Here is a 23,415-nt window from a genome sequence, read left to right as displayed (position 1 = left end):
ATTGATTTGAGTCTTCTCCCTTTTTTCCTTGATGAGCCTGGCTAACAGTTTATCAATTTTGTTTATCTTCTCAAAGAACCAGCTTTTAGTTTTATTGATCTTTGCTATCGTTTCCTTCTTTTCTTTTTCATTTATTTCTGATCTGATCTTTATGATTTCTTTTCTTCTGGTAAGTTCGGGGGTTTTTTGTTCTTCTTTCTCTAATTGCTTTAGGTGAAAGGTTAGGTTGTTTATTTGAGATGTTTTTTGTTTCTTGAGGTAGGATTGCATTGCTATAAACTTCCCTCTTAGAACTGCTTTTGCTGCATCCCATAGGTTTTGGGTTGTTGTGTTTTCATTGTCATTTGTTTCTAGGTAATTTTTTTATTTCCTCTTTGACTTCTTCAGTGATCTCTTGGTTGTTTAGTAGTGTATTGTTTAGCCTCCATGTGTTTGTAATTTTTACATAATTTTTTCCCTGTAATTGATATCTAATCTCATAGTGTTGTGGTCAGAAAAGATACTTGTTACGATATCAATTTTCTGAAATTTACCAAGGCTTGGTTTGTGACTCAAGAGACAATATATCCTGGAGAATGTTCCATGAGCACTTGAGAAGAAAGTGTATTCTGTTGTTTTTTGGATGGAATGTCCTATAAATATCAATTAAGTCCATCTTGTTTAATGTATCATTTAAAGCTTGTGTTTCCTTATTTATTTTGATTTTGGATGATCTGTCCATCGGTGAAAGTGGGGTGTTAAAGTCCCCTACTGTGATTGTGTTACTGTCAATTTCTCCTTTTATGGCTGTTAGCATTTGCCTTCTGTACTGAGGTGCTCCTATGTTGGGTGCATAAATATTTACAATTGTTCTATCTTCTTCTTGGTTTGATCCCTTGATCATTATGTAGTGTTCTTCTTTCTCTCTTGTAACAGTCTTTATTTTAAAGTTTATTTTGTCTGATATGAGAATTGCTATTCCAGCTTTCTTTTGATTTCCATTTGCATGGAATATCTTTTTCCATTACCTCACTTTCAGTCTACATGTGTCCCTAGGTCTGAAGTGGGTCTCTTGTAGACAGCATATATATGGGTCTTGTTTTTGTATCCATTCAGTGTATATCTTTTGGTTGGAGCACTTAATCCATTTACATTTAAGGTAGTTATCGATAGGTATGTTCCTATTACCATTTTCTTAATTGTTTTGGGCTTGTTATTGTAGGTCTTTTCCTTCTCTTGTGTTTCCTGCCTAGAGAAGTTCCTTTAGCATTTGTTGTAAAGCTGGTTTGGTGGTGCTGAATTCTCTGTAAAGGTTTTAATTTCTCCATCGAATCTGAATGAGATCCTTGCTGGGTAGAGTAATCTCGGTTGTAGGTTTTTCCCTGTCATCACTTTAAAAATGGTCTGACACTCCCTTCTGGCTTGCAGAGTTTCTGCTGAAAGATCAGCTGTTAACCTTATGGGGATTCCTTTGTATGTTCTTTGTTGTTTTTCCCTTGCTGCTTTTAATATTTTTTCTTTGTATTTAATTTTTGGTAGTTTGATTAATATGTGTCTTGGCGTGTTTCTCCTTGGATTTATCCTATATGGGACTCTCTGTGCTTCCTGGAATTGACTATTTCCTTTCCTGTATTAGGGAATTTTTCAACTATAATCTCTTCAAATATTTTCTCCGTCCCTTTCTTTTTCTCTTCTTCTGGGCCCCCTATAATTCGAATGTTGGTATGTTTAATGTTGTCCCAGAGGTCTCTGAAACTGTCCTCAATTCTTTTCATTCTTTTTTCTTTATTCTGCTCTGTGGTAGTTATTTCCACTATTTTATCTTCCAGGTCACTTATCCGTTCTTCTGACTCAGTTATTCTGCTATTGATTCCTTCTAGAGAAATTTTAATTTCATTTATTGTGTTGTTCATCATTGTCTGTTTCCTCTTTAATTCTTCTAGGTCCTTGTTAAACGTTTTTTGTGTTTTCTCCATTCTATTTCCAAGATTTTGGAATCACTGTTACTATCATTACTCTGAATTCTTTTTCAGGTAGACTGCCTATTTTCTGTTCATTTGTTTGGTCTGGTGGGTTTTTACCTTGCTCCTTCGTCTGCTGTGTGTTTCTCTGTTTTTTCATTTGGCTTAACTTACTGTGTTTGGTGTCTCCTTTTCACAGGCTGCAGGTTCGTAGTTCCTGTTGTTTTTGGTGTGTGCCCCCAGTGGCTAAGGTTGGTTCAGTGGGTTGTGTAGGCTTCCTGGTGGAGGGGACTGGTGCTTATGTTCTGGTGGATGAGGCTGGATCTTGTCTTTCTGGTGGGCAGGACCCTGTCTGGTGGTGTGTTCTCGGGTGTCTGTGACCTTATTATGATTTTAGGCAGCCTCTCTGCTAATGGGTGGGGTTGTGTTCCTGTATTGCTAGTTGTTTGGCATAGGGTGTCCAGCACTGTAGCTTGCTGGTCGTTGAGTGGAGCTGGGTCTTGGCATTGAGATGGAGATCTCTGGGAGAGCTTACGCCATTTGATATTGATATCTCTGGGAGATATTACGCCATTTGATACATGGAGCTGGGAGGTCTCTGGTGGACCAATGTGCTGAACTCAGCTCTCCCACCTCAGAGGCACAGGACTGACACCCTGCCGGAGCACCGAGACCCTGTCAGCCAAATGGCTCAGAAGAAAAGGGAAGAAAAAAGAAAGAAAGAAAGAGAAAAATAAAATTAAATTAAAATAAAAAATTAAAAAAACTATTAAAAATTAAAAGAAATTAAAAAGTAATAAAAAAAGAAAAGAAAGAAGAGAGCAACCAAACCAAAAACAAATCCACCAATGATAACAAGTGCTAAAAACTATAGTGTAAAAAAAAAAAAAAAACCAGACAGAACCCTAGGACAAATGGAAAAGCAAAGCTATACAGCCAAAATCACACAAAGAAGCATACACATACACACTTGCAAGGGAATTTTCACAAGGGAAAAAGGAAAATAATATATATCTTTTGGGAAGTCTGAGGTCTTCTGGCAGCGTTCAGTAGGTGTTCTGTAGGAGTTGTTCCACATGTAGATGTACTTCTGATGTATTTGTGGGGAGGAAGGTGATCTCCACGTCTTACTCCTCCGCGATCTTGAAGGCCTCTTCCTACTCTTATTCTTTTTTTTTTTTTTTTTTGTGGTATGCGGGCCTCTCACTTTTGTGGCCTCTCCCTTTGCAGAGCACAGGTTCCAGACGCGCAGGCTCAGCAGCCATGGCTCACAGGTCCAGCCGCTCCACGGCATGTGGGATCTTCCCGGAGCGGGGCACAAACCCATGTCCCCTGCATCGGCAGGCGGACTCTCAACCACTGTGCCACTAGGGAAGCCTCCTCCTCTTATTCTTAAGTTGCATTTTATTCTCACACATTTGGTTTTACTTTATTTGTAAGTTATTAAGCCCTGGATTCCTAGGCTTGGTTTTAGCAGTGGCTTCACTTCTCACTTTACTTAACACTTAAATGTATATAAAATGTCTAACATAAATAGAACGTAACTTCTAACCCCCTGCTCTATTGGACAATATTTAGATCACCAGCACCAATATTCATTGTAAAAAATTTGCTCCTGCAATAAAAAGCTTCTCTACACCTTTCCTGAGCCCATATATTCAATGAACAGTACATAAATGGGGAGTCATCAGTCTAGAAAGAACTGTACATGCAAGCTGGCATTCTCTTTGCCACTCAAAAAAATGCCTCACAAAAGTCCAGTTTATTCCCAAATAAAACGACATGTTCATATCCTCTTCCTCCATTCCTGCTTAGCATCTTCTTTTGTGCCATTTAAAAATGTATGTATGCTTCATCAAATAGTTTGAGTCTTTTATTTTGAAAATTAATCTGATCATATTGCTAGTGAGACTTTTTTCTGAACCTCAGAAGCAGACACCCTATGTGCTATTCATTTTGCTAATCATTTTAATAGACTAATAGCAGCCAAAATAAATGAATAAATGTTTTAAAAATAGAAACACAATGCATAGACAGTAAACTTTTAAATATTTGATTCCATTGTCTTTACTTTCCAATTGCAGTCTATGTTCCATTGAATTCCTCTCAGTAGAACTTTTAAAAACCCTTCTGAAATAGAGCAAAATACTCATATTCTTATCCCCCACAAATTTGATTAGTTAATATTGGTATTTTCTTTGTGCTTAGTATTTGGATAATGAAAATAAGATACAGGCTCTTATTTTCAGGGACTTTCAAAATTACTAGGGGCAGAAGCATCTGAGTGTTGGGGGAACAGAAACAGAAAAGAGCAATTACTTTGGAGTAGGTAAGGGGAGTTTTATGTAATAGATGATAACCTGAGATGAAACAAAACGAAAGTGTCTATTGCCTAGATAGGCAAAGCACAAAATAATAAAGAGCCTAGATGCAGAGACGAACTTTATATTTGGTAGGCATTAAAGACAAGGTGAAAATCTGAGGAAAGCATGAATTAAGGAAACTGCACAGATACAACTTTTATTGGAAATAAATGGCCATGTTGTAGGTGGCACTGAGAGAAGAGCTATTGGTCATGTATTATATAACATGGAGTAATTGACACAGGGAACTATATTCAATATCCTGTGATAAACTATAATAGACAAGAATATGAAAAAGTATATATGTATAACTGAATCACTGTGTTATATAGCAGAAATTAACACAATGTTGTAATCAACTATACTTCAATAAAATAAATTTTAAAAAATAAAATCATTTGGACTGCAAAAAAGTTAATATTTAATATTAATACTTTACTTCATAAAGCTAATGGCAAAGAGAAATGCAGTGTCTCAGCTAATGAAATCTATCAGTGGCATTTAAGATGAACTAGAAACAAGAATGGAATCTGCAAATCCCATTAGGAACAGAGTAATCCAAGCATAAGAAAATACAGACTTGCTCCAGGTGATGATACTAGGAGTTAAGATGAGAGGATATCTAAATAGTATTCTTTTAAAAAGAAAAAAAAGGAATTGCAGAGTAATGAGTAGGAGAAGATAGCTAAGAGGGAAGAAACAAGAAACAGCAGAATCTGACAAAGTTTGGAATGTTGAAGATTCCTGATTTGGGCAATGATAATGCCAATTCCTCACATACTAAGTAAGGATGAATAAAGTAGAATATTCTGTGGGAATTGTCTAATATGTAGTTAAGTGTGGTACTAAAGCCCATTTATAATATAGCAACTAGTGGTGCCAATATGGAACTCCTAAGAATACAAATAAAAAGCTTAAGTGTTCAGAATCTTTTGAATTAATTACTACGGGAACAAATATCCAGAAGCCAGTAAACAACATCCATAGCCAGTGGCATCTCAGTGGGGGGAAAAGGCTCAATGGAAAAGGAAGTGAGCAAATTAGGTACAAGTCAAGAATAGAAAAAACTATATGGTTAGACAAGATGAAATAATAGGAACAAGCAATTCACAGGAGAGGAAACCCAAATGGATAACAGATATTAAAAAGGGGGAAAAATCCCACAATACCACTTTACATCCATTAGATTGGCCACAAAATAAGAAATCTGGGTAATGCCAAGTACTGGCATAGATGTGGTGAAATGGGCACACTTGTGTACAGCATGTATACTCCAATGATCAAGCAATACCATTCCTATATAAATATCTCCAAGGAGTAATCTCACAGGCTCATAAGATGATCTGCATAAGAAATTCTTCATTTATTGAGGTATAATTTCTATACAGTAAAATGCAGATGTTAAATGTAGAACTCATGAGTTTTTTCATATTATACCCCATGTAACCACCACCTAGATGAAAATATAAAATATTTTAATTATCCCAGGAAGTTTCCTTGTGGTCCTTCCCAGTCAATTACTGACCTCCAGAGGTGACCACCATTCTGACCATGATGATACCTTTGAAAGAAGAGTAATTTTTTATTCTAATATAGTTCAATTTACTATCAAATGAGGTAGAAAATATTATTTTTTGTTTTTGTTGTTCTCCAAAGGAACTTGTACGATACTGGTATTATTTCTTTAAACGACAGGAAGAATATACCAATGGAGAGAGGTTTTAAATTCTAGGTTAAACTTCTTTAATAGATAAAAAGACTACTAAAATTTTTCTCTTTCTGTTTGTGACATTTCTTATAACTTGTGTTTTTCTAGGACTGTGTCCATTTCGTCTCAGTTATCAAATTTGTTAGCATAAAGTTCATCATAATATCTTCTTAATATCCAGTGATACAATCCCCCCGGTCACCAGAACCAGGTGCTCCAGGGGTATCCTCTGTGTGGGCTGCATGTACTCACCTGTTGTGGTTGGGCCATGATTGCTGTGAGCATGCTGGGGGGTGGAATGGCCTCCTGGAGCAGGACCCACTTTGGGGGGGCACTGGGGCCAGCTGAGGCTGCCCACTGGGTGGAGTGGGGTGGGTCCTTAGAGGAACACTGGGTGCATGGTGTTAGTGAGGCTAATGGAGAGTGGGAGAGTGACAGAAATGGTACCTGCCAGCACCAGGCCAGCTAGGTGGAAGGAGAGTAAAAAACAATGCACTAGCACTTCTGTCCCTAGAGAAAGTTCCACTAGATCCCTGCCCCTCTGGCACATGCTCTAAAATTAGTCAGTGAATCTCATTCTCGTATAACCCAGGCACTTTCAAGCTGCTACCTCTGCAATGGGACTCAGAGAGAGTAAGTCTGTATGTGAGCCCTTCAAGAGTGGAGTCTTAGTTTCTGACAGCCCTCCAGCTTTCCCAGATGTAAGCCCCACTGGTTTTCAAAACCAGATGTTGGGGGACTTGTCTTCCTAGTGCAGGTATCCTGGGCTGGAGAGTGCAACGTGGGGCTTGGACCCCTCACTTTTCAAGGGGGACCTCTGCAGTTATGATACCTTCTTGCTTGTGGGTCATCATACTGGGTGTGTGGGTTCTGAATAGACTGTGTCTCTGCCCCTACTACATATCTCAATGTGGCCTTTTCTTTATATCCTTAGTTGTAGAAAATCTGTTCTGCTAGTCTTCATGTCATTCTCGGAGATAGTTAGTTGTTCTCTGTGTAGCTGTAATTTAAGTGTGTTTGTGGGAGGAGATGAGCTCAGGATTTTCCTACTCTACCATCTTGATAGAAAGCAATAAATTTCTATCTGGGTGGTACTTCAGCTTCATCCCACAAGTTCTGATGTGTCATATCTTTTTTTTTTTTTTTTTTTGCGGTACGCAGAGCCTCTCACTGTTGTGGCCTCTCCCATTGCGGAGCACAGGCTCCGGACGCATAGGCTCAGCGGCCATGGCTCACGGGCCCAGCCGCTCCGTGGCATGTGGGATCTTCCTGGACCGGGGCACGAACCCGTGTCCCCTGCATCAGCAGGCGGACTCTCAGCCACTGCACCACCAGGGAAGCCCTGATGTGTCATATCTTCATTATCATTCTGCTCAAAATATTTTCTAATTCCACTGTGTTTTTTTCTTTGACTTACGAGCTATGTGTATATATGCTGCTTACTTTCTAAACATTTGGATATGTTCTAATTGTCTCTCTGTTCAGAGTTTTGATTTATTTTAACAGTAACTAGAGAACATATAATGTATGATTTCAATCCTTTGAAGTTTGTTGCAATTAGCTTTATGTCCCAAAATAGGGTCTATTTTGGTCAGTGTGCCACATGCACTCGAAAAGAACGTGTAATCTACAGTTGTGGGATGGAGTGACCTAGGTATGTCAGTTAGGTCATACTGGTTTATTGTGTTCAAATCTGCTACATCTTTACAGATTCTTTTGTCTGTAAACAGATAAAAATCAATTACTGAGATAGGCATATCAAAATCTCCAACTATGATTGTGTATTTTATCTTTCCTTTTAGTATAATCCATATTTTCTGTATATATTTTGAGGCTATGTTATTAAATGCATACAAATTTATATTTTTGTAATCCTGTTGAATTGAAATTTTATCAATTTCAGAGAAAGAGGGCACATTACTGAAGATACAACAGACATTAAAATGATAATACAGGAATATTATGAAACAACTGAATGTCAAATATTGACAACTTAGATAAAATGCACAAACTCCTTGAAAGAAAAATTATCAAAACAAGAAGAAATAGAAAATGTGAACATTCCTATATCTATTAAAGAAACTGAATTTGAAATTAAAGATAATCCCACAAAGAAAACTTCAGACCCAGATGAGTTCACTGGTAAATTTTATCATATATTTAAGGAAAAATTATAAAATTTAAAGCAATCTTATACAAAATCACCGAACAGAGGAGTGAACTTTGAAAAATCCTAGCAAATATAGCAATTTTACACAAACTCTTCCAGAAGACAGAGCAGGCATGGAATTTCAACTCATTTTATGAGGTTAGCATTAACATGATACTGAAATCAAAGATGAAAAAAATCCCCCCAAACTAAAGATTAATATCTCTCAGAAACATAAGAGATAAAAACCCTTACCAAATACTAGCAAACTGAATCAAGAAATACATGAAAGAAGATAATACATCATGATCAAGTAAGGTTTATCCTGGGAATGCAAGGTCAGTTTAACATCTGAAAAATCAGTGAAATTCATCACATTACCAGAATAAAATGTTCATATCAATAAATGCAGAAAAAGCATTTTGAAAATCTCATATCCATTCATGTTAAAAACTCTTCAAACTAGGAATAAAAATAAATTGCCACACATTAATTAAGGAAAACCACAGCTAATATTCTTAATGCTGAAAGACTGAAAGACTTTGCCTTCAGATTGGGAACAAGATAAAATAAAAATAAAGGGCATGCAGACTAAAAAGGAAATGATAAAAAGACATGACAATGGATACAGAAAATTATAAGGAATTTACAAAAAGACTCACTAGAATTAATGAGTGAATTTATTAGCAAGGTCTCAGAATACAGGGTAAATGCACAAGGATCAACTGTAAGAGTTCCACTTCTAGTATGGAGAAGTAACCTCCTAAACAAAAATTCTTCTACAGACAGTAACTGTAAGCTCTAGAGGAACAAAACAAAACATGTATTGGTAGAGTGAATAAAAGCAAGCAGATTCTGGAGAGAAGTCAGAAGTTAGAGGAAGTCTGAACAGAGATCTGAGTTGCTATCCACCTTAGGTGAGACAGCATCTCCGATTTGAGTATAACCTGGTTAATTGCCTACTATGAAAAAACGCAGAACAGTGTAACAGAATATAGTGTTACTACAACATAACACTGATAATGTTCAAGATACAATCCAAAATTACTCAATATATGATGACCTAGAAAAATGTTCTTTTGGTCACTCTCCAGTGTCTTCAGTAGTTTTTAAAATATATTTTCCAGAATTAACAGTTTGGGGTCTTCCCTGGTGGCACAGTGGTTGAGAGTCCGCCTGCCGATGCAGGGGACACGGGTTCGTGCCCCGGTCTGGGAAGATCCCACATGCCGCAGAGCGGCTAGGCCTGTGAGCCATGGCTGCTAAGCCTGTGCGTCCGGAGCCTGTGCTCCGCAATGGGAGAGGCCACAACAGTGAGAGGCCCATGTACCGAAAAAAAAAAAAAGAGATGGATAGAATTAACAGTTTTGATCTGTTAGATGGGTTGGTCCAATGGAAACAATTCAGTCCTACTATGGCTCGTGTTAATTTTTGTATATAGTGTGAGGTTTGGGTCAAGGTTTTTTCCTTCCATTTGATACTAATATCCATTTGTTCAAGTGCAATTTGTTCAAAAGATGTTCCTTTCTCCCACTGAATTGTATTTGCACCTTTCTCAAAACTCAGTTGTCCGTATACATGTGGGTCTATTTTTGGACTCTCTTTTGTTCCATTTATATATCTGTTTGTCCTTACACCAATACTACACTGTCTGAATTACTGTAGCTTTATAGTAAATCTGAACATTAGGTAGTGTAAATCTTTCATACTTTTTCTTCTTTCTCAAGACTGTGTTGGCTATTCTAGGTCCTTTGTATATCCATATAAACTTTAAAATCTCCTTGTCAGTTTTTATCCCCTATAATTACAAATAATTGATTGAACAAGTAGAATATAATTCCATAAAGCAACAGACCTCAACAACACACAACCAACTTTAAATCTATATATAAACTATATATATATATATATATACAATATTAGTACACAACACCCATCAACAGCTAAATATATTCTTTTCTCAGACCACAACAGAATTAAATTAGACAACATAAAGGAAATAGACAAATTCCTTAAAAAATACAACTTACTATGTCTGACAAAAGATGAAACAGAAAATCTGAATAGCCTTATGTCTATTAAAGAAATTGAATTTGTTATTAAAACTTTCTCATCAAGAAAATTCCAAGCCCGATGGTTTCACTGGTGAATTCCATGAAACAGTAAAAAAAAGTAACAATCTTACACAAACTATTTCAGATAATAGAGAAGGGAAAACTTCACAACTCATTTTTTTTGTGGCCAGCATAACCCTAATACCGAAACCTGACAAAGATATTGCAAAAGAAGAGAAAACTACAAACCAATATCACTCATGAAAAATGCCAATATTTTTTAAAAAATCAGTAAATAGAATACAACAATGCATTGATATAATAAGGGTAATAAATCAAAATCAACTAGTATTTATCTCAAAAATGCAAGGTCAATTTAACATTTGAAAGTCAATAAATAAATTCACATATTAACAAAATAAAAGTGATCATATGATCACTCTAATAAGATGAAGAAAAAGCACTTGACAAAATACAATATGTAACCATGATAAGAGAAAACCTCTTCAATAAGCTAGGATTAGAAAGAACTTACATAACCTGATAAAGGGCAGCTTCAAAAAACCTACAGCTAACATCATACTTCATGGTACGAACTTTCTGCCCCAAATATCAGAACAAGGCAAGCATGCCCATGCTCAACACTTCTATTCAACATCAAACTAAAGGTCTTAGACTGAAATAAGGAAAGGAAAAGAAATAAAAATCATGAGATTGGAAAGGAAGAAGTAAAAGTGCCCTTAAAGTGATGATGATTACTTACATGAAAAACCCCAAGGAACCTACAAGAAAACTAATAGGTGGATTTAGAAATGCCTCAGGATACAAAGTCAACATACAAAAATAAATCACTAGCAACTTATACTAGCAATGAACAACCTGAAAATAAAAAAAAAACACAATGCCATTTATAATAGTATCAAAAAACATGAAATACTTAGGGATAAATTTAATGGAGGATACATAAAACTTCTAAACAGAAAGCTATAAAACATTGCTGAAAGAAATCAAAGGTCTAAATAGATGTAGGAAGTTGCCATATTCATGGATTCAAAGGCTCAATATTATTAAGATGTCAGTTCTCCTAAAATTGATCTACAGAATTAATACCAAAATCCCAGCAAGCTTTTTCAAAAAAATTACAAACTGATTATAAAATTTATATGGAAATGCAAATGACCTAGAAGAGCTAAAGTAATTTTTTTAAAAAGCCAAGCTGGAGAACTTACCCTACCTGACTTCAAGACTCATTAAAAAAGCTACAGTAATTAAGTATAGGTCTGGCAAAAGGACAGTGTATTAACTATATTTTCTTATTCTCTGTATTCTTGATGCTCTGGCATCCGATGCCTTGCTGATCCTGGAGAGACTGCCCCTCCCAGGCCTAGTTATTTCCTAGAGGCAGTAAATGACTTCCCTTTAACGCACCTTTCATATGCAAAACAACCAATCCAGAGCCCATATCCACCAATTATCTCCTTCATCACGATCTCACAGGTTGAGCCACTAGCCCCATGCCCAAATCTCCTCAGGGCTGGGTACCAGGCAACTCCCTACACCCCAGAGCCAGCTGAAATTACTCAAACTAGCTAATTCTAAACCTCCCCAGCCTGATTACTCTGGCTCACCCATTATTTCCATGAAAATCACAATAAAGTCTCTTGCCCATGCCTCCTCCTCACAAATTCTACCTCGTGATTGACCCTGGTGCTCCCTGGTGTGACCCTACGTGGTGTGGCATGCCTCCTCCTCTTGAGAACTGTGAGTTACAAACTATTTTCAATGGCAGTTGTCTCTGGATCTGTTGATCTCACCATACCTAAATAATAATAAAACCTTCATTTTAAAACAGAAAGACATATAGATCAATTGAACAGAATAGAGAATCCAGAAATAGGTTCACATATATGAAATCAATTGATCTTAATAAATGTGCCTAGGAAATTCAGTGGGAAATGGTTCTAGAACAACTGAATGTCGTATTGAAAAAAATGAACATCAATCCTTACATTAAACACACAAAATGGATCAATCATAGACCTAAACTGAAAAAGCTAAAATAATAAAACTTATAGAAGAAAATATGAGAAAATTTTTGTGACCTTGTAGTAGGCAAAGATTTCTTAAACAGATCACAAAAAATACTAAAAGTTTGAAAAGATGATAAATTAGACTCCATTAAAATATTTGCCTTTTGATAGGCAACAGTAAGAAAATAAAATTGCAAGGCACAAACGGACTCACAGACTTAGAGAATGAACTTATGGTTACCAGTGGGGGGAAGGGTGGAGGGAAGGGATAGTTAGGGAGTTTGGGATTGACATGTATACGCTGCTATATTTAAAAAGGATAACCAACAGGGACCTACTGTATAGCACAGGGAACTCTGCTCAATGTTATGTGGCAGCCTAGATGGGAGGGGAGGCTGGGGGGAGAATGGATACATGTGTATGTATGGCTGAGTCACTCTGCTGTGCACCTGAAACTATCACAGCATTGTTAATCGGCTATACTCCAATATAAAATAAAAGTTAAAAAAATATTTTAAAAAATTGCAAGGCACAGATTGGAACAAAATATCAGTGATACATATATCTGGCTTAGGAGTTGTATAAAGCAAATATAAACAACTCTTAAAACTCAATAAAAAGAAGACAAACAACCCAATAAAAAATGGGAAAGATATTTGAATAGACAACTCACAAAAATGTACAAATGGTCAATAAGCACATGAAAAGATACTTAACATCATTACTCATCAGAGGAATGCAACTTAAACTCATACATCCACTATAATAGCAAAGATTAAAGAGACTGACGATAGCAAGTGTTGGTGAGGATTTGGAACAACAGAAATTCTCATGTATTGCTGTTAGGAATGTATAATAATACAGCCACTTTGGAAGACAGTTTGGCAATTATAAGAAATTATAAGAAAGGTAAGCAAACACTGATTATATTATACCAGCAACTCCACTCCTAGGTGAGTTACGCAAGAGAAACGTAAACATATGTTCACACAAAGACATAACAGAATGTTCACTGCAGCTTTATTCATAATAACCAAACAATGACCACCTGTCATCAACAGGTATAGAGATAAACAAATTACAGTATAGTCATACCACGGAATAGTATTCACTATTTAAAAGGAACAAATTAGTGATACACTCAATAACATGAATGAATTGCAAAATCATTATGCTGAACAAATAAAGTCAGACGCCAAAGGGTATATACAGTATGATTCCATTTATATGAAACCCTAATAAAGACAAATCTAATCTATAATAACAAAAAGCATGCCAATGGTTGCCTGGGGCCGAAGTGGTGTTGAGTATTAACTTCAAGGGGCATGAAGGTGCATTCTGTGTGATGGAATGTAATATGTCATGATTGGGGTGGTGGTTATATCAGTGTGTACCTTTGTCAAAACTCAGGAAACTGTATTCTTAAAATGGATACATTTTATGGTATGTAAATTATACCTTAATAAAGCTGATTTTAAAAGAAAAAATGCTAGGTGACAGTGATCACAAAGCCAGAAGATGGGAGAGAGGCGTGAGATAGGGAAGGTGGAGAGAAGTGAGGAATCTAAAGGCAATACCTACAAAGAGAAAAGAAGGTGAGGCTGGTTGTAGATAACAGTTTATTGGTATCTTAGAGTGAGAAGATGAAAATGAGATGGAGAAGAAGGTGAAAAGGCACCAGGGAGAACAGGAGTGAGGCAACCAACTGATCTTCAAAGATGGTAAATCCATTAAAACCTGAATGTATATGATAAGGACCTAAGACCCTGGGAGTGGGGTTTCGGTACTAAAGCATAAAAATGTGATGGAAGGAGAGAATATCCAAGAAAACCAGATCCATACTGAGGAAGCCTGTCATGTGATCGAGACTATACATATTGCAGCAATTCTCCTGGAGGAAAGCCAAACCAAGAAGACAGTTGATAACAGTAAGGGAAATAGAGGGAGAGAGCAATTTGGTACCAGAGAGGCCAATGTTATCTATTTTCAAGAAGTCTCTAAAGTTTTGAACCTTCAGTGGGAAGCACCCGCATAGCACAGGGAGATCAGTTTGGTGCTTTGTGACCACCTAGAGGGGTGGGAAGGGAGGGTGGGAGGGCGGGAGACGCAAGAGGGAAGAGATATGGGGATACATGTATATGTACAGCTGATTCACTTTGTTGTAGAGCGGAAACTAACACACCATTGTAAAGCAATTATACTCCAATAAAGATGTTAAAAAAAAAAGGGTAGCAATCATAGCCTTTTACAAGTATCAGCCTCAAGTATTTCCATGTCTCCCTTCTGCCCGGATCACACTCGCTCACCTGAGCAGCTCTGATGTGGGGTTTCCTCCTCCAACGTCCAAGGCTCCTCTCCTTGCTCCAACTTGAAGATGACCTCTGGCTTGGGAATTTCACATCCTGTTAACAGGAAATGATAGAAAATGGGGTCCAGCTAATTGCTTTCCATTTGTTCTTTGGAAAAGTGACATTTCATTGGGAAAAGAGTAATACGCGCAAAGGTGCAAAGGGACTGAAGAATCTCAGACCAATCAAGGATGACACCATCACACACTTCAGATGTCCCAGAGCACTCAGCAGCTGAGGATGGAAGCAGCCTCTCTGAGGTTCTGTGTTAGTTCCCCCAGGGCTGCTCTAACAAAGTACTGAAAACTGGGTGGCTTAAAACAATAGGAAGGTATTGTCTCATATTTCTGGAGGCTAGAAATCTCAAATCAAGGTGTTAGCAGGGTCATGTTCTCTCTAGCAGATATAGGGGAGAATCCTTCCTTGCATCTTCTAGCACTTGTGCTTGCCAAAAATCTTTAGCATTCCTTGGCTTGTAAACGCATTTTACTCCAGTCCCATGGCTGTCTTCTCCCTGTGCATCTCTTCTCACTGTCTTCCCTCTATGTGTGCCTATTTCAGTGCCCAAATTTCCCTTTTTTGTAAGGATACCACTCAATTAGGGCCCACACCAATGACCTCATCTTAACTTGATCCCCTCTGTAAAGATTACTACTTGCAAATAAGGGCACATTCTGAGGTACTGGGGGTTAAGATTTTAACATATTTTTTTTGAGGGGACACAATTCAACCCGTAAGAGCCGGCCCTCTGATGCCCCAAAATTCATGTCCTTCCCATGTGCAAAATACACTAACCCCATCCCAGTATCCCCCAAAGTCTTAATCATCCCAGCATCAACTCTTACGTCTAAAATCCCATCTAAACATCAACTCAGAGTCTCAAATCACATCATCTAAATCATCCAAGTCTTACAGGTGAGACTTGAGTATGAGTCATTCTGGGACAACATTCCTCTCCATGCAAACCTGTGGAAACAGATGAGTTATCTGCTTCCAAAATACAGTGGTGGGACAGGCAGAGGATAGATGATACTCCCATTCCAAAAGGGAGAAATTAGAATTTAAAAAGGGATGGGAGGTCTCAAGCAAGTCTGAAACCTAGCAGGGCAAATTCCATTAGATTTTAAGGCTTCACAATAATTCTCATTGGTACAACACTCTGTCCTCCAAGCCCACGAGGGTGGTAGCCCCACCCACTCAGCCCCGGGCCAGGAGTGGCACCACTTAGTATTACCACTAGTGACCCATTAGCAAAAATTCTGCTTCCTGTACCGGCAACCTTATGCTCTGCTGTTCTACACGTTTTAGTTCCAAAGGGAGGAACACTTCCACCGAGAGACACAACAATGATTCCCTTGAACTGGAAGTTGTCTGCCACCTGGACATCTTGGTCTTTTCATGCCTCTGAATCAACAGGCAAAGAAGGGAGTTACTGTGCTGGCTGTGGTGGTTGATCTTGACCACCAAGGGGAAATTGGACTGCTATATCATGATGGAGGTAAAGAAGAGTATGTCTAGAATACAGGAGACCCCATAAGGCATACTATCATGCCCTGTGATTAAAGTCAATGGAAAACTACAACAATTCAACTCGGGCTACACTGCTGATGGGCCAGACCCTTCAGGAATAAAGTTTTGGGTCATCCCACTTGGTAAAAAACCACAACCAGCTGAGGTGCTTGCTGAGAGCAAAGGGAACAAAAAACGGGGTAGTGCAAAAAGGAATTCTGCTTCAGGACTGCGACATAAGAAATCTGCCTAGTTTGCAGTCTGTGGCCTGCCCTGTGGATTTCAGACTCAAAAGTTCGACATCAACTCACCTGAATTTCCAGCCTGCTGGCCTGCCCTTCAGACTTGCCAGTTCCCACAACTGGGTGAGCTGGTTCCTTAAAATAAACCTCTCCCCCCACTCTGTATTTATGTACACACGTGCGCATGCACGTATGTGTATACTCTCTATATGTATATACCTGTATCCTATTGGTTCTATTTCTCTGCAGAACCATAATAGAGAGTGGCTCTAGAGGAACAGGATCTCAAGGATGAGTTTTCTGAATTAGTTATGGGATTTCTAGAATTGACTCCTTATTCTGATTAGATTCAAAAGCACTAATGACTCTATTTCAGTAGTAAGGAGGGCACTAATAGTCCCTGGTGTAACATGGCAATAGAGATATGCAAAATATCAACACTGGATACTCTTAATCAAATGCTTGTAAGAAGTGAGGTTCTGGATAACCTTGTATTTGATACCTTGGAAATTTTTGTCAAACTTCCAAGTATAATAAGATTGCCTGGTTACTCCTAATTGCGCTGGATGAAGTGGGGAAAGAAAAGGATGAGCTCAGGGATTTGATTCTCCAGATCATGCACCGCATAAGTGACCTGAAAATTTCTCTGTCTGTCCTGAAAGTAACCCTTAGCTCCTATAGCTGCAGAGCTGAGATGGCTGAAAACCAAACCCAGAGTCTCATCCTGTGAGTGGCTAAATTACAACACAAATTGAATTCCCAACTTCACAGAGTGTCTGCTGTTAAAGGAGAGCATTGATGAGGAAGGAACAGGATCCTGAAAACTGGAACGGAGACATATGAGGACACTGAACTGCTAAATTCAGATGAGTCTTTGTCAGTAGAAGCAGCCCTTTTGCCCTCAACTGAGAAGTTTAACCCTCCTCTGCCAGAGGAGCCTGCGGTGGGCTCCCCGAGGGACTTGCCTTGTAACGTACTGCTGGCTCCCCTCAGGACCTATGCCTACCACCCTTCTTTGCTTCCAGACCTGTAACTAGACTTAAGTCTCATCAAGGCCCAAGGGTGAGGTACAGAGTGTGGCCCATGAGGAGGTGTGACATACTCCAAAAGAACTGCATGATTTGTCCAATCTATACGGACAGAAATCTGGGGAATATGTGTGGAAATGGATATTAAGAGTGTGGGATAATGGAAAGAACATAAAGTTGGATCAGGCCAAAATTATTGATATGTGTACACTAAAGCAGATTCTGAATGTAATGTTGCCACTTGAGGGGTTAGGAAGGGCTGAAACAGTGTGTTTGGCTGGTTGGTTGAAACATGGACCAAAACATGGCCCACACTAAATGCAGCTGAAATGCCTGGACTACTTCGGTGTACTACAGAGGAAGGCATCCAAAGGCTTAGGGAGATTGGAATGTTAGAGTGGATTTATCGTGGAAGGTCTGCTCACTCACACTGGGAGGGTCCAGAGACACTCCTGTCATGATGACTGTGACTAATAAATTTGTGAAGGGGCCCCGGGTAATCTGTGATTGCTCTTTGCTGCAAGCTCCTTGCTGTAGGTCAGAAATTTCAGTGGGAACTCCTGCCAGTGAACTGGGAAACCTAAATGCAATGGGAGTAATTGGATCCTGGGGTGGCAGGGGCCAAACAGAGGCATTGAGTTGTCAAATGCAAGGTGGATGCGGTTACCACAGGGTCAAAGCAGTAATCAGAAAAGTCCGATTCACACATAAGAGTAGACATTTTTATAATACTGTTTTAATTCATTCTCCTACTCATTAGACTTCAGACATCTTTCAAAACAAACCTTTATCTTAGTGTTCCATTATTTAAGAGATAACCTTCTTTCAAGGCAGCAGAGTTAGGACAGTCTAAGAAAAGCAGGACAAAAACAGTATATGAACATTTAGCAAAGAACAGTTTTCAGATATTTAAGAAACTATGCTACATACTCATATATTTATGTGTTATATGTCTATACCTCTCTATCCTTCTAACACTATATGAGAGTAGGGGAATAGCATTAAATATAACACCTGTTACAGAGTGGCTCATCTGCTCACAGACAGACATATCAACAAATTAAGAGCAAGGAAAGGGGAAATAAAAGAATACTGAGTATTCATTATGTACCAGACACTGCCCTAGGCACTTTAGATAAATTCATTCATTTCATCTTGAAAATAACTCTCCTCTTAGTCCCTTTAGATAAGGAAACTGAGGCTCAGAGAGGTAAAATTCCAAAATCACATAGCTAGTAAGAGGCTTAGTTAGTCACTCAACAAGTGGCCAGGTGAAGATCTAAACTTCTTTCTCATATACCATACTACTGTCAAATAGGAAAAAATGCATACATGTCTTTAATATACATTAGAAATAAAACAAACTTTCTGTGCTGCCAAAAAAATAAACAAACAGAAAGTCCAATTCACAGAGATCTATAGGGTTGGCTAGTTGATCCTGACATCCCTAGAAAAGAAATAGGTGGGCAATCTACTAAATTCTTACTTGATCTGTATAAGGAGAAGAGTCCTAGGTCAAGTGAACAGAAGTCTAACTTGAAACATCAAAACACAGAGTCCTGGCTCCTCAATCAATTCTCAGACTTGAGCCAGTTTATATACCCGGAATGAACACTTTTGAATGAAGGGGAGGCTGGGTCCCTGAAGGAAGGAACCCATGACACTGCCAAAAATGTATACTACTAACCTTTCTCCCAACCTTCCCTAAAGGGACCTATAGCCCTTTACAGGGTACCTGTGCGTTGGGGAAAAAAACAATGAGGCTTACCAGATATCACTGGACCTTGGCACTGAACTGACACTAATTCCAAAAGACCCAAAACATCACTGTGGCCCACCAGACAGCGTAGGGGCTTATAAAAGTGAAGTGATCAATGGAGTTTTCACTCAGGTCCATCACACACAGTGGGCTCAGTGGATCCCCAAAGCCATCTTGCGGTTATTTCTCTGGTCCAGGAATGCATAACTGGAATACACATACTCAGCAACAGGCAGTATCCCCATATTGGTTTCCTGACCTATGGAGTGAGGCGTTTTATGGTGGGAAATGCCAAGTGGAAGCCACTAGAACTGCCTCTACCTCAGAAAATGGTAAACCAAAAGCAGTACCGCATTCTTGAAGGACTGCAGAGATTACTGCCACCATCAAGGACCTGAAGGATGCAGGGTGGTGGTTGCACTACATTCCTATTCACCATGCCTATTTGGCCTGTGCAGAAGACAGTGGATTATCATAAACTCAACCTGGTAGTGACTCCAACAGCAGCTGCTGTACCAGATACGGTTTTGTTGCTTGAGCAAATGAACGCACTCCTTGATACCGGGTAGGTAGCTATTTATCTGGCAAATGCTTTTTTAAAAAACAATACCTGTTAGTCAAGACCAGCAGAAGCAGTTTTCTCTCTGTTAGCAAGGCCAGCTATACACCTTCACTGTCCTACCTCAGAGGCAGATCAACTCTCCAGTCCTATGTCATAATTTAGTCTGCAGGGATCTTGATCAACTTTCCCTTCCACAGGACATCACATCAGTCCATTACATGGATGATACTATGCTCATTAGACCTAGTGAGCAAGGAGGAGCAACTACTCTAGACTTATGGATAAGACATTTGTGTGGCAGAAGGTGGGAAATAAATCTGACAAAAATTTAGGGGTCTTCTATCGCAGTGAAATTTCTAGGGGTCCAGTGGTGTGGGGCATGTTGAGATATCCCTTCTAAGGTCTTGAAGAGTAAGTTTTTGTGTCTGGCTCTTCCATAAACAAAAGGAGGGGCAACACCTGCCTCCCACTGCTGCTCACAAGGGGCCCAAGTCCTTATGATGGAGGCCCAGCCTGTGGATGGTATGAGGCCAGGAGCCGCCCTTGGAGCACTGAGACTGGGTCCTCCCAGAGTCGTGTTCCTTGAGAATGTGCCTAAAGTGGGCGGTAAACTCCGTCTAAGGCTAAATACTGGCTCAAAATTGATAGTCAACAAGTACCATAAGGGACAGTTGAAGAGAGAGTTCAAGAGAGCATGTTAAGAGGTGTGACCTCAGATCAGATGTGGCGACCTCACACCTGGGTGGTGGCCCTGCCCTCTTAGCTCTGAAACTAATTAGGTGGCTCACCTTCTGGAAACAAAGAGGTGACAGCCAGTCACCCTGCATCTCCCCAGTCTGTGCCCTCTGGGCCTGTGATGGCAGTGACAGCCCTGCTGGCTTCTGAACCATTTTGGGAGTCATTCATCCCTTTTCTTGAAGGGTGTTCACAGCCAAATAGCTTTACTGGACTGTTTCCTGTCTGTAGAATCCCAGAACCCCAGCCTTCCTTCCTTTTTCCCTGCCTCCGTCCTCTTCAGCCCAAGCTGGCAGCGTTTCTCCTGAGATGGTTGACTGGATCCACAAATCATATACCTAATCTTTTTAGCAACTGGTTGTCCAGCCACACCCTTGGTGCTCTTTCCAGAGTACACCTTCTTATATTTTGCAGTATGGATAGGCTGAGAATTTTCCAAATCTTCATATTCTAGTTCCTTTTTACTAACAATTCCTTCTTCAATTTCTCTTTCCTCTAGCATTTTACTGTAAGTATGAAGCAGAAACCAAGCCCTGCCTTTAACACTTTGCTTAGAAATCTCCTCAGCTAAATATCCAAATTCATCACTCACGACTTCTGTTTTCTACCCAAGAGAACACAATTCAGCCAAATTCTCTGCCACTTTATAATAAGAATCACCTTTCTACTAGTTTCCAATTATATGTTCCTCACTTCCATCTGAGACCTCACCAAAAACACCTTTAACACTCCTGTTTCTACCAACAGTTTCTCTGAGGCAATCTAGACATTTTCTATCAAGCACCTGAAAATCTTTCCAGGCTCTACCCATTGCCCAATTCCAAAGCAACCTCCATGGTTTTTGTAGGTATTTGTTATGGCAGCACCCCGCTTCCCAGTACAGAAAGCTGTGCTAGTTTCCTAGGGCTGTTGTAACAAAGTACCACAAACTGGGTGGCTCAGAACAACAGAAATTTATTGTCTTGAAGTTCTGGAGGCCAGAAGTCTAAAATCAAGGTGTAAGCAGGGCCATGCTCTTTTTGAAGGTGCTAGGGAGGGAACTGTTCCATGCCTCACTCCTGGCTTCTCGTGGCCTCAGGCATTTCTTGTCCTATAGATGCATCACTCCAGTCACATGGTCATCTTTTCCTTGTATGTCTTCACATTGCTTTCCCTCTGTGTTTCTGTGTCTCTGTGTCTAGATGTCCCTTTTTTATAAGGATGCCAGTCATATTGGATTAGGGCCCATCTAATGACCCTGTTTTTGCTTGATTACTTCTGGATAGACCCTATTTCTAAATAAGGTCACATTCAGAAGTAGTGGGGGTTAGGGCTTCAACATATTTTCTTTGGGGAGGGGCCACAATTTTACCTATAACAAGGTCCTTGTAGGTTCACAGAGTGGCTCTGCTTACCCAGTGAGAGAAGGTGGCTATAGTTCTCCAGCATCACGTCCTGGTACAGGCGCCTTTGAGTAGAATCCAGCTGCTGCCACTCCTCCCTGCTGAAGTCCACAGTCACGTCCTCAAAGGACACTGACACCTGTAACAACACAATCCCGTTCAGGGTGACATGGTCAGCATGGCGGGATAGGGAAGAGATAGATAGAAAATTGTTTTTAGTAACTTTTACCACAATATCCCATAGGGTATGCCTATTAAATACCTACTTATACATAATGTACAGAATACAAATATCTAATTGGAAATTTCTGCTATTCATTGTGTACAACACTCAGTCTTTCTTTCTTTTTTTTTTTTTTTGGTATGCGGGCCTCTCACTGCTGTGGCCTCTCCCGTTGCGGAGCACAGGCTCCGGACGCACAGGGTCAGCGGCCACAGCTCACAGGCCTAGCCACTCCGCGGCATGTGGGATCTTTCTGGACCGGGGCACGAACCTGTGTCCCTTGCATTGGCAGGCGGACTCTAACCACTGCTCCACCAGGGAAGCCCCTCAGTCTTTCATTTTTAAAAATAATATTTCTGTACAGGATTTGAACTTGATCCTATTTTGTTGCTCATTTTAATGGGAATTTGTGTTTTATAACTTTTAGGAGGAAGAATGTACATTTTTTTTCACTTTACATAGCTCCCTCTACTGCTGCTTTCATTTAGTCTTCAAAAATATAGCCATTTTCTCTTGATGCCTTTTTTCTTTTTTTGGCCAATTTTAATTTAATTCCATAGGGGTCAGAAAACATACACTGTATGATTTCAACATATGTTCTATCCAGAAGAACGTTTCATGTGTCCCTGGAAAGGACTGCATATTCAGTTATTGGTGGGTGCAGTTATAATATATAAATCAACTTGATTGAGTGCTGCTGAAATTTTATATCACTTTACTCATTTGTCTTCTACTTGTTCAGCCAATTATTTGTCAACTTTTTGGTAAAAATTGACAGGGAGATGTTAAAAGTTTATATGGCTATGCAAAGGAACTAGAATACACAAAGCAAGGATTAGCATGGAGGATTTATACTATGCAATGTTAAGACTTACTTTAAAGCTACAATAATCAGACAGTGTGGTATTGATCTAAGTACAGACACATATATCAATGGAACAGAATAAGAGAATCCAGAAACAGATCTGCACACATATGGACAACTGGTTTTTGACAAAGGTGCCAAAGTGATTCAATGGGGGAAAGGAAAAGTCTTTTTTAAAAATTGTGCTGGAACAAATGGATATGAGTTTTGGAGGAAAAAAACAAACCTTGACCCACATCTCACATCATATACAAAAATTAACTTTAGTGTTCTCACCACACACACACACACACACACACACACACACACACACACAAACTAAGCAACTCTGTGAAGTGATGAATGTATTAAGTAACTCGATTGTGGTATAAAAACAAATATACAGATCAACACAATAGAACAGAAAGCCCAGAAATCAACCCACACATATACAGTCAATTAACTTATGACAAAGGAGCCAAGAACATAAAATGGGGAAAGGACAGTCTCTTCAATATATGGTGTTGGGAAAACTGGAC

The 23,415-nt window shown here is 39.2% G+C and overlaps 1 protein-coding gene across 1 annotated transcript in view; it reads right to left on the bottom strand.

The window, feature by feature from the left end:
- The window catches only part of ZNF81 (zinc finger protein 81), a 66,053-nt gene that overhangs the window by 8,007 nt on the left and 34,631 nt on the right, over positions 1–23,415 (bottom strand). Inside the window, exons 3-4 of the mRNA XM_065900956.1 lie at positions 21,822–21,948; positions 14,551–14,646 (exon numbers count right to left, since the gene is read on the bottom strand). Coding sequence (XP_065757028.1) covers positions 14,551–14,646; positions 21,822–21,948 — 223 coding nt within the window. The remainder of the gene's footprint in view (positions 1–14,550; positions 14,647–21,821; positions 21,949–23,415) is intronic.

The sequence above is a fragment of the Phocoena phocoena genome, chromosome X, assembly GCF_963924675.1.
Source record: "Phocoena phocoena chromosome X, mPhoPho1.1, whole genome shotgun sequence".
NCBI classification, from domain to species: Eukaryota; Metazoa; Chordata; class Mammalia; order Artiodactyla; family Phocoenidae; genus Phocoena; species Phocoena phocoena.
Note: the sequence above shows the minus strand (reverse complement) of the source record. Positions and strands in the feature narration are given on the sequence as shown.